General features: G+C 54.0%; 1 protein-coding gene across 3 annotated transcripts in view; it reads left to right on the top strand.

Annotated features, from left to right (window-relative positions):
* DNM1 (dynamin 1) overlaps nt 1-14,933 on the top strand; it is a 73,623-nt gene that overhangs the window by 50,112 nt on the left and 8,578 nt on the right. For all 3 annotated transcript variants that reach the window (XM_076056079.1, XM_076056078.1, XM_076056080.1), the window contains 6 exons: nt 300-413; nt 1,494-1,603; nt 6,202-6,313; nt 7,944-8,114; nt 9,078-9,319; nt 12,114-12,350. In XM_076056079.1, the coding sequence (XP_075912194.1) occupies nt 300-413; nt 1,494-1,603; nt 6,202-6,313; nt 7,944-8,114; nt 9,078-9,319; nt 12,114-12,350 (986 nt within the window). The remainder of the gene's footprint in view (nt 1-299; nt 414-1,493; nt 1,604-6,201; nt 6,314-7,943; nt 8,115-9,077; nt 9,320-12,113; nt 12,351-14,933) is intronic.

The following is a 14,933-nucleotide window of genomic DNA, read 5'->3' as shown; positions in this document are numbered from 1 at the left end:
GCGTGGTGATGCTGGTAGCCACCCACCCCCTCGTGTGCCACAGTGCCGGTAGCCTTCATAGGTGCCGCTCGCTGACAGCACTTGCCCCCCAACAGCCTTTCCACAGGCTGCACGGGGGAAAGAGTCTTTGCCCGTGTGTGTGTGTGCATGCGCGTCTACGCGCCTTTGCACGTGTGTCGTGCGCGTGCCTGTGTACGTACGCGCGCGTGCCTGTGCGTGCACACGTGACTGTGTACGTGTGCGTGGACGCGTATACACGTGTGCGTGTGCGTGCGTGCGTGCGTGCGTGCCGAACACAGGTGATACGGAAGGGCTGGCTGACCATCAACAACATTGGCATCATGAAGGGAGGGGCCAAGGACTACTGGTTCGTACTCACGGCAGAGAATCTGTCGTGGTACAAGGACGACGAGGTGAGAAGCGGGCGGTCGAGCGGGTGGGCGAGCGGGCGGCGGGTGAGCGAGCGGGAGGGCGAGCGGGCGGGTGAGCGAGCGGGAGGGTGAGCGGGTGAGCGAGCGGGCGGGCGGGTGAGCGAGCGGGAGGGCGAGCGGGCGGGCGAGCGGGAGGGCGAGGGGAGGGGTGGGCGGGCGGGCGAGCGTGGCACCGGGGGGGAGATGAAGGCGGCGTTGAGGGAGTGGTGGTGATCGGGGGAGGAGGGTTGTGTAGTGGCGATGTTGGTGGTGATGGTGTGTTGGGAGCGGTGAGTGTGTGGGCGAGTGAGTGGGTGAGCGCGTGGGTGAGTAGGTGAGTGAGTGGATGCCTGAGTGGGTGAATGAGTGGATGCGTGAGTGAATGAGTGAGTGAGCGGGTGAGTGAGTAGGCGAGTGAGTGGATGAGCGAGTGGATGAGTGAGTGGGTGGATGAGTGAGTGTGAGTGAGCGAGCAGGTGAGTGGGTGAGTGAGTGGGCGAGTGCGTGAGTGAGTGAGCAGGTGAGTGGGCGAGTGAGTGAACGGGCAGGTGGGTGGGTAAGTGAGTGGGTGAGTAAGTGGGTGGGTGGGTGAGTGAGTGAGTGAGCAGGTGAGTGGGTGAGCGGGTGAGTGGGTGAGTGAGTGAGTGAGCAGGTGAGTGGGTGAGCGGGTGAGTGGGTGAGTGAGTGAGTGAGCAGGTGAGTGGCTGAGCGCTGTTGCCACCTGTGGCGGCGGCGGTGGCGGTGCTGCCGCCGCCGCTGCACGGCCAACACCGGCGACGATCGCCTGAACCGGTGCCGGGCCTCCCCATGGTAAACATCGCCACCGGGGAGACAAAGGCGGCCGGGCGCGCGGTGCCGCCTTTGGGCGCTGCTTCTCCGCTTTGTTCGAGGCCACACGGGGGGGCGAGTGGTGCGGTGGAGGCTGTGAGCGAGCGTGCACGTGAGCGAGCACGTGAGCGAGCACGTGAGCGAGCACGTGAGCGAGCACGTGAGCGAGCACGTGAGCGAGCACGTGTCACACCCCCACCCCCCCCACCCCCCCCACCCCCCCCACCCCCCCCACCACCTCCCCCCACCCCCCAGGAGAAGGAGAAGAAGTACATGCTGCCCCTGGACAACCTGAAGCTACGTGACGTGGAGAAGGGATTCATGTCCAGCAAGCACGTGTTCGCTCTGTTCAACACGGAGCAGAGGTGGGGGGGGTGGGGAAGGGAGGGGGGGATGGTGGGGGGGGATAGGATGGTGGGGGGGAGATGGTGGGGGGGGGGAGAGGGGGATGGTGGGGGGGGAGAGGGGGATGGTGGGGGGGGGAGAGGGGGATGGTGGGGGGGAGAGAGGGACGGTGGGGGGGAGAGGGGGATGGTGTGGGGGGGGGAGAGGGGGACGGTGGGGGGAGCGGCGATGTCGGACTCCCACCTCGCGCCTCGCGCCCGGGACCACCAGCGTCGCTATCTTTGGGACGATCATCTGAATCGTCCCTGGTGCCTCCCCCAAGGGTCGACTCGGCCCCGGACGAGTAACCTGGTGCGACGCACAGCGAGCATCACAGCTCGGGAGACAAAGGCGGCCGGGCGTGGCGCCGGCCGATGTAGGGGACGGGGGACGTGCGGTCAGGACAGCCGGAGCCTCACCCGTCATGCTCCAATGAAAACAGCTGTTGCTGAAAGTAAAAGTTTTAAAAAATAAGAATAATAAAATTAAATAAATATTCCCACTGATCCGCGCTATAAATGCCATTTCTGTACGATCACAATCATTTTTATAGTCAACATCGCCAAATTTGCAGAGCTACAATGAACATTCATTGAGAGCTACAATGAACATTCATTGAGAGCTACAATGAACATTCATTGAGAGCTACAATGAACATTCATTGAGAGCTACAGTGAACATTCATTGAGAGCTACAGTGAACATTCATTGAGAGCTACAGTGAACATTCATTGAGAGCTACAATGAACATTCATTGAGAGCTACAATGAACATTCATTGAGAGCTACAATGAACATTCATTGAGAGCTACAATGAACATTCATTGAGAGCTACAATGAACTTTCATTGAGAGCTACAATGAACATTCATTGAGAGCTACAATGAACATTCATTGAGAGCTACAATGAACATTCATTGAGAGCTACAATGAACATTCATTGAGAGCTACAATGAACATTCATTGAGAGCTACAATGAACATTCATTGAGAGCTACAATGAACATTCATTGAGAGCTACAATGAACATTCATTGAGAGCTACAACGAACATTCATTGAGAGCTACAATGAACATTCATTGAGAGCTACAGTGAACATTCATTGAGAGCTACAATGAACATTCATTGAGAGCTACAATGACCATTCATTGAGAGCTACAATGAGCATTCATTTAGAGCTACAATGAACATTCATTGAGAGCTACAATGAACTTTCATTGAGAGCTACAATGAACATTCATTGAGAGCTACAGTGAACATTCATTGAGAGCTACAATGAACATTCATTGAGAGCTACAATGACCATTCATTGAGAGCTACAATGAGCATTCATTGAGAGCTACAATGAACATTCATTGAGAGCTACAATGAACATTCATTGAGAGCTACAATGAACATTCATTGAGAGCTACAATGAACATTCATTGAGAGCTACAGTGAACATTCATTGAGAGCTACAGTGAACATTCATTGAGAGCTACAGTGAACATTCATTGAGAGCTACAATGAACATTCATTGAGAGCTACAATGAACATTCATTGAGAGCTACAATGAACATTCATTGAGAGCTACAATGAACATTCATTGAGAGCTACAATGAACTTTCATTGAGAGCTACAATGAACATTCATTGAGAGCTACAATGAACATTCATTGAGAGCTACAATGAACATTCATTGAGAGCTACAATGAACATTCATTGAGAGCTACAATGAACATTCATTGAGAGCTACAATGAACATTCATTGAGAGCTACAATGAACATTCATTGAGAGCTACAATGAACATTCATTGAGAGCTACAACGAACATTCATTGAGAGCTACAATGAACATTCATTGAGAGCTACAGTGAACATTCATTGAGAGCTACAATGAACATTCATTGAGAGCTACAATGACCATTCATTGAGAGCTACAATGAGCATTCATTTAGAGCTACAATGAACATTCATTGAGAGCTACAATGAACTTTCATTGAGAGCTACAATGAACATTCATTGAGAGCTACAGTGAACATTCATTGAGAGCTACAATGAACATTCATTGAGAGCTACAATGACCATTCATTGAGAGCTACAATGAGCATTCATTGAGAGCTACAATGAACATTCATTGAGAGCTACAATGAACATTCATTGAGAGCTACAATGAACATTCATTGAGAGCTACAATGAACATTCATTGAGAGCTACAGTGAACATTCATTGAGAGCTACAGTGAACATTCATTGAGAGCTACAGTGAACATTCATTGAGAGCTACAATGAACATTCATTGAGAGCTACAATGAACATTCATTGAGAGCTACAATGAACATTCATTGAGAGCTACAATGAACATTCATTGAGAGCTACAATGAACTTTCATTGAGAGCTACAATGAACATTCATTGAGAGCTACAATGAACATTCATTGAGAGCTACAATGAACATTCATTGAGAGCTACAATGAACATTCATTGAGAGCTACAATGAACATTCATTGAGAGCTACAATGAACATTCATTGAGAGCTACAATGAACATTCATTGAGAGCTACAATGAACATTCATTGAGAGCTACAACGAACATTCATTGAGAGCTACAATGAACATTCATTGAGAGCTACAGTGAACATTCATTGAGAGCTACAATGAACATTCATTGAGAGCTACAATGACCATTCATTGAGAGCTACAATGAGCATTCATTTAGAGCTACAATGAACATTCATTGAGAGCTACAATGAACTTTCATTGAGAGCTACAATGAACATTCATTGAGAGCTACAGTGAACATTCATTGAGAGCTACAATGAACATTCATTGAGAGCTACAATGACCATTCATTGAGAGCTACAATGAGCATTCACTGAGAGCTACAATGAACATTCATTGAGAGCTACAATGAACATTCATTGAGAGCTACAATGAACATTCATTGAGAGCTACAATGAACATTCATTGAGAGCTACAATGAACATTTATTGAGAGCTACAATGAACATTCATTGAGAGCTACAATGAACATTCATTGAGAGCTACAATGAACATTCATTGAGAGCTACAATGAACATTCATTGAGAGCTACAATGAACATTCATTGAGAGCTACAATGAACTTTCATTGAGAGCTACAATGAACATTCATTGAGAGCTACAATGAACATTCATTGAGAGCTAGAATGAACATTCATTGAGAGCTACAATGAACATTCATTGAGAGCTACAATGAACATTCATTGAGAGCTACAATGAACATTCATTGAGAGCTACAATGAACATTCATTGAGAGCTACAATGAACATTCATTGAGAGCTACAATGAACATTCATTGAGAGCTACAATGAACATTCATTGAGAGCTACAATTAACATTCATTGAGAGCTACAATGAACATTCATTGAGAGCTACAATGAACTTTCATTGAGAGCTACAATGAACATTCATTGAGAGCTACAATGAACATTCATTGAGAGCTACAATGAACATTCATTGAGAGCTACAATGAACATTCATTGAGAGCTACAATGAACATTCATTGAGATCTACAATGAACATTCATTGAGAGCTACAGTGAACATTCATTGAGAGCTACAATGAACATTCATTGAGAGCTACAATGAACATTCATTGAGAGCTACAATGAACATTCAATTAAGAGAGCTACAATGAACATTCATTGAGAGCTACAATGAACATTCATTGTAGCTCTGTCGTCCCGACAGGTTTGTTCCTTTCACCTGAAGAAGGCCACTTGCGTTGTGGCCGAAACGTCGTGAGAATTTCACAGTTTTATTTTATTATTTTATTCTCATTCCACGTGGTGGATGACTTTACCGAAAGAACCAAAGAAGATGAATCCTTGCAGTCACGAAAGCTTCAAATCGAAATTTGCGGAGCTCCGCTGCAATATACGGGGAGACGTGAGGCAGCGACGGGCTCAGCCTCCCCTCTGATTGCGCAACCCCTCGGTTACTGGATGGAGCGCGAGCAATAAGCGCGTGCCTGTTACTGCCTCAGTATGTCACCAATGTCATGTTTGTAGACCCCTTCATTTCACGTCCTCGCCTTCCATACTCCAGGTAACTTATTTCACGTATTGTGTGTATAAAGATATTTCGGCTCGCTGGTCTCGTCGTGAAACCGCAATGAAAAAGCGCCGGGGGAGGCAGCTATCACGTCTGCCTCACCGAGGGGGGAACGTGTCTAACACGCCCCACCTCAGTGAGGCCACGCCCCCCCTCAGCGAGGCCACGTCCCCCCTCAGCGAGGCCACGCCCCCCCTCAGCGAGGCCACGTCCCCCCTCAGCGAGGCCACGTCCCCCCTCAGCGAGGCCACACCCCCTCAGCGAGGCCACACCCCCTCAGTGAGGCCACGCCCCCCTCAGCGAGGCCACGCCCCCTCTGAGGCCACGTCCTCTCAGTGAGGCCACGCCCTCTCAGTGAGGCCACGCCCCCCTCAGCGAGGCCACGCCCCCCCCCCTCTCAGTGTGTAAATCTGGCTCCGACACTACCCGCTAACAGCACCTTCCTTCCCCCCGACGGTCTGTTAGGGCGCGGCACGTTGATCCTCTGCCCTTGCGTGCGTGTGCCCGCCCGTCTAGGAACGTGTACAAGGACTACCGCCAGCTGGAGTTGGCCAGCGAGACTCAGGAGGAGGTCGACAGTTGGAAGGCTTCCTTCCTGCGTGCCGGCGTCTACCCCGAAAGGGCTCCCGTGAGAATCTTTGCCTCGGTTCCAGTGCCGGATGAAGCTCGTGAAGGGGTGACCCGTAGCGTTTAGCTGTGAAGGGGCCCCGAATATTTACGTAACAGAAAATAAGGTGAAATATGAAAGCACGAGATTTCCACTTGCGTGGTGAAGTTAATCGTAGTTTTTCGCTTGCTGTACGGCCCCAGATAACACGAGACGTCGCTGACCTTAAACGCCCGGTCGTTCATAGAAGCCGAAGGCGGTGTAGTACTATAGTAACAGAGCAAGTGCAGAGTCACTGAACCGGAATTGATAGCTTGAAAGCGTTTAGCGCGGGGCCCTTGAAAGTGCGGAGCCCGTAGCTACTACATAAGTAGTAGCTACTACACGTGTAGTAGCTACTACACGTGTAGTAGCTACTACACATGTAGTAGCTACTACATGTGTTGTAGCTACTACACGTGTCTGTCTGTTTCTCTGTCTGTCTCTCTGTCTGTCTCTCTGTCTGTGTGTCTCTATGTCTGTCTGTCTCTCTGTGTGTCTCTCTGTCTGTCTCTCTGTCTGTCTCTCTGTCTGTCTCTCTCTCTGTCTGTCTCTCTGTGTGTCTGTCTGTCTCTCTGTCTGTCTCTCTGTCTCTCTGTCTGTCTCTCTGTCTCTCTGTCTGTCTGTCTCTCTCTGTCTGTCTCTCTGTCTGTCTCTCTGTCTCTCTCTGTCTCTCTGTCTGTCTGCCTCTCTGTCTCTCTCTGTCTCTCTGTCTGTCTGTCTCTCTGTCTGTCTCTCTGTCTGTCTCTCTGTCTGTCTCTCTGTCTGTCTCTCTGTCTGTCTCTCTGTCTGTCTGTCTCTCTGTCTGTCTCTCTGTCTGTCTCTCTGTCTGTCTCTCTGTCTGTCTCTCTGTCTGTCTATCTCTCTGTGTGTCTCTCTGTCTGTTTGTCTGTCTCTCTGTCTGTCTCTCTGTCTGTCTCTCTGTCTGTCTTTCTGTCTGTCTCTGTCTGTCTCTCTGCCTGTCTGTCTCTCTGTCTGTCTCTCTGTCTGTCTCTCTGTCTGTCTCTCTGTCTGTCTCTCTGTCTGTCTGTCTCTCTGTGTCTCTATGTCTGTCTGTCTCTCTGTGTGTCTCTATGTCTGTCTCTCTGTCTCTCTGTGTGTCTCTATGTCTGTCTGTCTCTCTGTCTGTCTCTCTGTGTGTCTCTATGTCTGTCTGTCTCTCTGTCTGTCTCTCTGTCTGTCTCTCTCTGTCTGTCTGTCTCTCTGTCTGTCTCTCTGTCTGTCTGTCTCTCTGTCTGTCTGTCTCTCTCGCTGTCTGTCTCTCTGGCTGTCTGTCTCTCTCTGTCTCTCTGTGTGTCTCTCTGTCTCTGTCTCTCTGTCTGTCTCTTTGTCTGTCTGTCTCTCTGTCTGTCTCTCTGTCTGTCTGTCTCCCTGTCTGTCTCTGTCTGTCTGTCTGTCTCTCTGTCTGTCTACACTACACTATACACTACACATTGGGCTCAATGGAGGCCCGCCGTGAAGCGATTGGTCGTTGAAAGGGGTGTTCGTTAAGAGGGGGGTCCCCTCTACACGGGGGACCTTTGTCCGTGTGTCTCAACGAGCCCCGGGAGACATATCTCTCTGTCTCCGTGTCCATCTCCGTCTGTCTCTCTCGCCGCGTCTCTCCGTGCAGACGGAGGGAGATCCCGGAGAGAGCTCGGACCCACTGATGCATTCAATGGACCCTCAGCTGGAGCGCCAGGTGGAGACGATCCGCAACCTTGTGGACTCGTACATGTCCATCGTGAACAAGACCATCCGTGACCTCATGCCCAAGACCATCATGCATCTCACCATCAACAACGTGGGTTGCACACGGACACTCACGCGTACGCTCCCACACGCTCACTCACTCGCTCGCACCCGCACACACTCACGCACACTCACGCGGTCACACACGCACACTCACGCGCTCACACACACACACACTCACGCACTCACTCACGCACTCAGACACTTACCCACACACTCACCCTCACACCCACCCACACACTCAACCACCCACCTACACACCCACCCACCCACCCACACATTCACTCACCCACACACTTGCCCTCCCGCCCACTCACCCACTCACCCACTCACCCACCCACCCACTCACCCACCCACCCACCCACTCACCCACCCACCCACCCACTCACCCACCCACCCACCGACCCACTCACCCACCCACATATCCACCCACCCATCTGCTTGCCCACCCACCCACTCACCCACCCACACATTCACTCACCCACACATTCACTCACCCACTCATCCACCCACTCACCCACCCACTCACCCACCCACTCACCCACCCACCCACCCACTCACCACCCGCCCACACATTCACTCTTCCACACACTTGCCCTCCCACCCACTCACCCACCCACTCACCCACCCACCCACCCACTCACCCACCCACCCACCCACTCACCCACCCACCCACCCACTCACCCACCCACTCACCCACCCACCCACCCACTCACCCACCCACTCACCCACCCACCCACCCACCCACTCACCCACCCACTCACCCACCCACCCACTCACCCAGGCACCAACCCACTAACCACCAGCCCACACATTCACTCACCCACTCACCCACCCACCCACCCACCCACTCACCCACCCACCCACCCACTCACCCACCCACCGACCCACTCACCCACCCACCGACCCACTCACCCACCCACCGACCCACTCACCCAGCCACATATCCACCCACCCACCCGCTCGCCCACTCACCCACTCACCCACTCGCCCGCCCGCCCGCCCGCCCGCCCAGGCGAGCGAGTTCATCCACTCGGAGCTGCTGGCTCAGCTCTACTCGGCGGGCGACCAGAACACCCTGATGGAGGAGTCGGCGGACCAGGCCCAGCGGCGTGACGAGGTTCTGCGCACGTACCACGCACTGCGCGAAGCCCTCGCCATCATCGGGGACATCTCCACCACCACCGTCACCACGCCGCTGCCGCCGCCCGTAGACGACTCCTGGCTGCATGTGCAGGCGACGCAATCTGGCCGCAGGTGAGGCCGACGCTGGGCGAGGTGCCGGGCGGTGCGGCGGTTGGTGATGGTGGTGGTGGTGAGTTGATGAATGGGGATGGTGATGGTGGTGAGTTGATGAATGGGGATGTGGATGGTGGTGAGTTGATGAATGGGGATGGTGATGGTGGTGAGTTGATGAATGGGGATGGTGATGGTGGTGAGTTGATGAATGGGATGGTGATGGTTGTGATGGTGATGGTGGTGAGTTGATGAATGGGATGGTGGTGGTTGGGATGGTGAGGTGGTGAGTTGATGAATGGGATGGTGACGTGGTGAGTTGATGAATGGGATGGTGAGGTGGTGAGTTTATGAATGGGATGGTGAGGTGGTGAGTTTATGAATGGGATGGTAAGGTGGTGAGTTTATGAATGGGATGGTGAGGTGGTGAGTTGATGAATCGGATGGTGAGGTGGTGAGTTTATGAATGGGATGGTGGTGGTTGGGATGGTGAGGTGGTGAGTTGATGAATGGGATGGTGAGGTGGTGAGTTGATGAATGGGATGGTGGTGGTTGGGATGGTGAGGTGGTGAGTTGATGAATGGGGATGGTGGTGAGTTGATGAATGGTGATGGTGATGGTGGTGAGTTGATGAATGGGGATGGTGATGGTGGTGAGTTGATGAATGGTGATGGTGATGGTGGTGAGTTGATGAATGGGGATGGTGATGGTTGGGATGGTGAGGTGGTGAGTTGATGAATGGGATGGTGGTGGTTGGTGATGGTGATGGTGGTGAGTTGATGAATGGGGATGGTGATGGTGGTGAGTTGATGAATGGGGATGGTGATGGTGGTGAGTTGATGAATGGGGATGGTGGTGGTTGGTGATGGTGAGGTGGTGAGTTGATGAATGGGATGGTGGTGGTTGGGATGGTGAGGTGGTGAGTTGATGAATGGGATGGTGACGTGGTGAGTTGATGAATGGGATGGTGAGGTGGTGAGTTTATGAATGGGATGGTGAGGTGGTGAGTTTATGAATGGGATGGTAAGGTGGTGAGTTTATGAATGGGATGGTGAGGTGGTGAGTTGATGAATGTGATGGTGAGGTGGTGAGTTTATGAATGGGATGGTGAGGTGGTGAGTTGATGAATGGGATGGTGAGGTGGTGAGTTTATGAATGGGATGGTGGTGGTTGGGATGGTGAGGTTGTGAGTTGATGAATGGGATGGTGAGGTGGTGAGTTGATGAATGGGATGGTGGTGGTTGGGATGGTGAGGTGGTGAGTTGATGAATGGGGATGGTGATGGTTGTGATGGTGAGGTGGTGAGTTGATGAATGGGATGGTGATGGTTGTGATGGTGATGGTGGTGAGTTGATGAATGGGGATGGTGATGGTTGTGATGGTGATAGTGGTGAGTTGATGAATGGGGATGGTGATGGTGGTGAGTTGATGAATGGGGATGGTGGTGGTTGTGATGGTGAGGTGGTGAGTTGATGAATGGGGATGGTGATGGTGGTGAGTTGATGAATGGGGATGGTGGTGGTTGGTGATGGTGAGGTGGTGAGTTGATGAATGGGGATGGTGATGGTTGTGATGGTGAGGTGGTGAGTTGATGAATGGGGATGGTGGTGGTTGTGATGGTGAGGTGGTGAGTTGATGAATGGGGATGGTGAGGTGGTGAGTTGATGAATGGGGATGGTGAGGTGGTGAGTTTATGAATGGGATGGTGAGGTGGTGAGTTTATGAATGGGATGGTGAGGTGGTGAGTTTATGAATGGGATGGTGGTGGTTGGGATGGTGAGGTGGTGAGTTGATGAATGGGATGGTGATGGTTGGTGATGGTGAGGTGGTGAGTTGATGAATGGGATGGTGATGGTTGGTGATGGTGAGGTGGTGAGTTGATGAATTGGATGGTGAGGTGGTGAGTTGATGAATGGGGATGGTGATGGTTGGGATGGTGAGATGGTGAGTTGATGAATGGGGATGGTGGTGGTTGGGATGGTGAGACGGTGAGTTGATGAATGGGATGGTGGTGGTTGGGATGGTGAGGTGGTGAGTTGATGAATGGGGATGGTGAGGTGGTGAGGTGGTGAGTTGATGAATGGGATGCTGGTGGTTGTGATGGTGAGGTGGTGAGTTGATGAATGGGATGGTGAGGTGGTGAGTTGATGAATGGGGATGGTGAGGTGGTGAGTTTATGAATGGGATGGTGAGGTGGTGAGTTGATGAATGGGATGCTGGTGGTTGGGATGGTGAGGTGGTGAGTTGATGAATGGAGATAGTGTGGTGGTGAGTTGATGAATGGGGAGGGTAAGGTGGTGAGTTGATGAATGGGGATGGTGAGGTGGTGAGTTTATGAATGGGATGGTGAGGTGGTGAGTTTATGAATGGGATGGTGAGGTGGTGAGTTTATGAATGGGATGGTGAGGTGGTGGGTTTATGAATGAGATGGTGAGGTGGTGAGTTGATGAATGGGATGGTGGTGGTTGGGATGGTGAGACGGTGATTTGATGAATGGGATGGTGGTGGTTGGGATGGTGAGGTGGTGAGTTGATGAATGGGATGGTGAGGTGTTGAGTTGATGAATGGGATGGTGAGGTGGTGAGTTTATGAATGGGATGGTGAGGTGGTGAGTTGATGAATGGGATGCTGGTGGTTGGGATTGTGAGACGGTGCGCTGACGATCGGGGATAGCGGTGGTTGAGATCGCGGGAAGGTCACATGACGGGTACGATGGCGTGCCAACGCTGACCCCTAACCCCAACCACAACCGCATTTCGATTTCATTGGCCTCCCGTAACCGTCCAATCACAACTCGGCCCCCACCTCCCCCCAGGTCCCCCTGTGCCAGCCCCACCCCGAGCCGCCGGCCCCCCCCCGCCGTGCCCCCAGGCGGGGGGAGGGGCGCCCCCGGGCGAGCCGGCAGTCAGGGGGGCCCCGTGACCCCCGCGGCGGGGGGGGGGCCCCCCGTGCCGTCGCGGCCCAGCCCACCGCCCCCGCCAAGCCCGGAGCCCTTCGGCCCCCCGCCCAACGTGCCGTCCCGGCCCACGAGGGGGCCCCCGGGAGTTCCCAGGTGAGGGCTGTGAGTCCAGCACGGTGGGTGGGGTGGGTGGGGTGGGTGGGGTGGGTGGGTGTGGTGGGTGGGTGGGGTGGGTGGGGTGGATGAGGTGGGGCGGGTGGGGTGGGGTGGGTGGGGTGGGTGGGGTGGATGGGGGGTGGGTGGGTGAGGTGGGTTGGTGGGTGAGGTGGGTGGGGTGGGTGGGGGGTGGGTGGGGTGGATTGGTGGGTGGGGTGGTTGCGTGAGGTGGGTGGGGTGGGTGAGGTGGGTGGGTGGGATGGTGGGTGAGGTGGGTGGGATGGATGGGGGGTGGGTGGGTGGGTGGGATGGTGGGTTGTTGGGTGGGGTGGGTGGGGTGATTGCGTGAGGTGGGTGAGGTGGATGGTGGGTGGGGTGGGTGGGATGGTAGGTGGGTTATAAAGCGCACCACATGCCCAAGCAGCCTCTGTTTGCGTGGATAGAGGGGGGGGGCTAAACGGGTGCGGCATGGTCTGGGGAAGAGATGGAGCTGAGTGGACTTGCCGAGGAGGAGGCTCGTGAAGGACGCTGCTGGGCAGCTTGAGGCAGTCGCCCTCCGGCAACAACAACAACGGAGGGCGGAGGGGCGACGCTCGCAGCAACGAGCGGAGCGCCGGGCGGATCAAACTCGGCGAGCAGGGGGCACAGCTGTTGCAGCTGCCGGCCGTCTCGGCTAGCCAGCCCGTGGCACCGTCCCGGTCTGCCCGGTGACCTCCTGTCAGCAGCGGCCCTTCCACACTTCACGTGGCCTCGCGGTGCACATAGCCCGGCACGGCCACCGCGGTGGTGACGTCACCGCCGCTGAGTGGCGAATGGCGGTGGTTGTCGTCGTTGTCGTCGTGTTTTGTCGAAGGAGGGTATGGTAAACAACTTTGGAGGTTGGGAAGAGGAGGTCGCGATGGGTGTGGGGACACGTGAGGTTCAGGTGGAGGAGATGGCGGTTCAGGTGACCGGCTCAGGCACTCTGTCCCCGTACAGGCGGAATAGCTGAACCGCCTCGTCCCGGTAGAGGCAGCGGTACGGGTCCCCCTCGACACCCAGCCACGGGTGGAAGGGAGCGTGGAACAGATGGAGATTAGTCCACGCACTCTGACACCCAGCCACGGGTGGAAGGGAGCGTGGAACAGATGGAGATTAGTCCACGCACCCTGACACCCAGCCACGGGTGGAAGGGAGCGTGGAACAGATGGAGATTAGTCCACGCACTCTGACACCCAGCCACGGGTAGAAGGGAGCGTGGAACAGATGGAGATTAGTCCTCGCACTCTGACACCCAGCCACGGGTGGAAGGGAGCGTGGAACAGATGGAGATTAGTCCACGCACCCTGACACCCAGCCACGGGTGGAAGGGAGCGTGGGACAGATGGAGATTAGTCCACGCACCCTGACACCCAGCCACGGGTAGAAGGGAGCGTGGAACAGATGGAGATTAGTCCACGCACTCTGCCACCCAGCCACGGGTGGAAGGGAGCGTGGAACAGATGGAGATTAGTCCACGCACTCTGACACCCAGCCACGGGTAGAAGGGAGCGTGGAACAGATGGAGATTAGTCCACGCACTCTGACACCCAGCCATGGGCAGAAGGGAGCGTGGAACAGATGGAGATTAGTCCACGCACCCTGCCAGCCACGGGTAGAAGGGAACGTGGAACAGATGGAGATTAGTCCACGCACTCTGCCACTCACTGGCAGAAGGGAGCGTGGAACAGATGGAGATTAGTCCACACACTCTGCCACCCACGGGTAGAAGGGAGCGTGGAACAGATGGAGATTAGTCCACGCACCCTGCCAGCCACGGGTAGAAGGGAACGTGGAACAGATGGAGATTAGTCCACGCACTCTGACACCCAGCCACGGGTGGAAGGGAGCGTGGAATAGATGGAGATTAGTCCACGCACCCTGACACCCAGCCACGGGTAGAAGGGAGCGTGGAACAGATGGAGATTAGTCAACGCACCCTGACACCCAGCCACGGGTAGAAGGGAGCGTGGAACAGATGGAGATTAGTCCACGCACTCTGCCACCCAGCCACGGGTGGAAGGGAGCGTGGAACAGATGGAGATTAGTCCACGCACTCTGACACCCAGCCACGGGTAGAAGGGAGCGTGGAACAGATGGAGATTAGTCCACGCACTCTGACACCCAGCCATGGGCAGAAGGGAGCGTGGAACAGATGGAGATTAGTCCACGCACCCTGCCAGCCACGGGTAGAAGGGAACGTGGAACAGATGGAGATTAGTCCACGCACTCTGCCACTCACTGGCAGAAGGGAGCGTGGAACAGATGGAGATTAGTCCACACACTCTGCCACCCACGGGTAGAAGGGAGCGTGGAACAGATGGAGATTAGTCCACGCACCCTGCCAGCCACGGGTAGAAGGGAACGTGGAACAGATGGAGATTAGTCCACGCACTCTGCCACTCACTGGCAGAAGGGAGCGTGGAACAGATGGAGATTAGTCCACACACTCTGCCACCCACGGGTAGAAGGGAGCATGGAAAAAGATGGAGATTAGTCCACGCACTCTGACACCCAGCCACGGGTTTAAGGGATTGTGGAACAGATGGAGATTAGTCCACA

Source organism: Petromyzon marinus, chromosome 74 (genome assembly GCF_048934315.1).
Source record: "Petromyzon marinus isolate PM22_M1 ecotype Great Lakes invasive population chromosome 74, UKy_Petmar_22M1.pri1.0, whole genome shotgun sequence".
Lineage (NCBI taxonomy): Eukaryota > Metazoa > Chordata > Hyperoartia > Petromyzontiformes > Petromyzontidae > Petromyzon > Petromyzon marinus.
The sequence above is the reverse complement of the archived record's forward strand: the minus strand, read 5'-3'. Positions and strand labels throughout refer to the sequence as shown.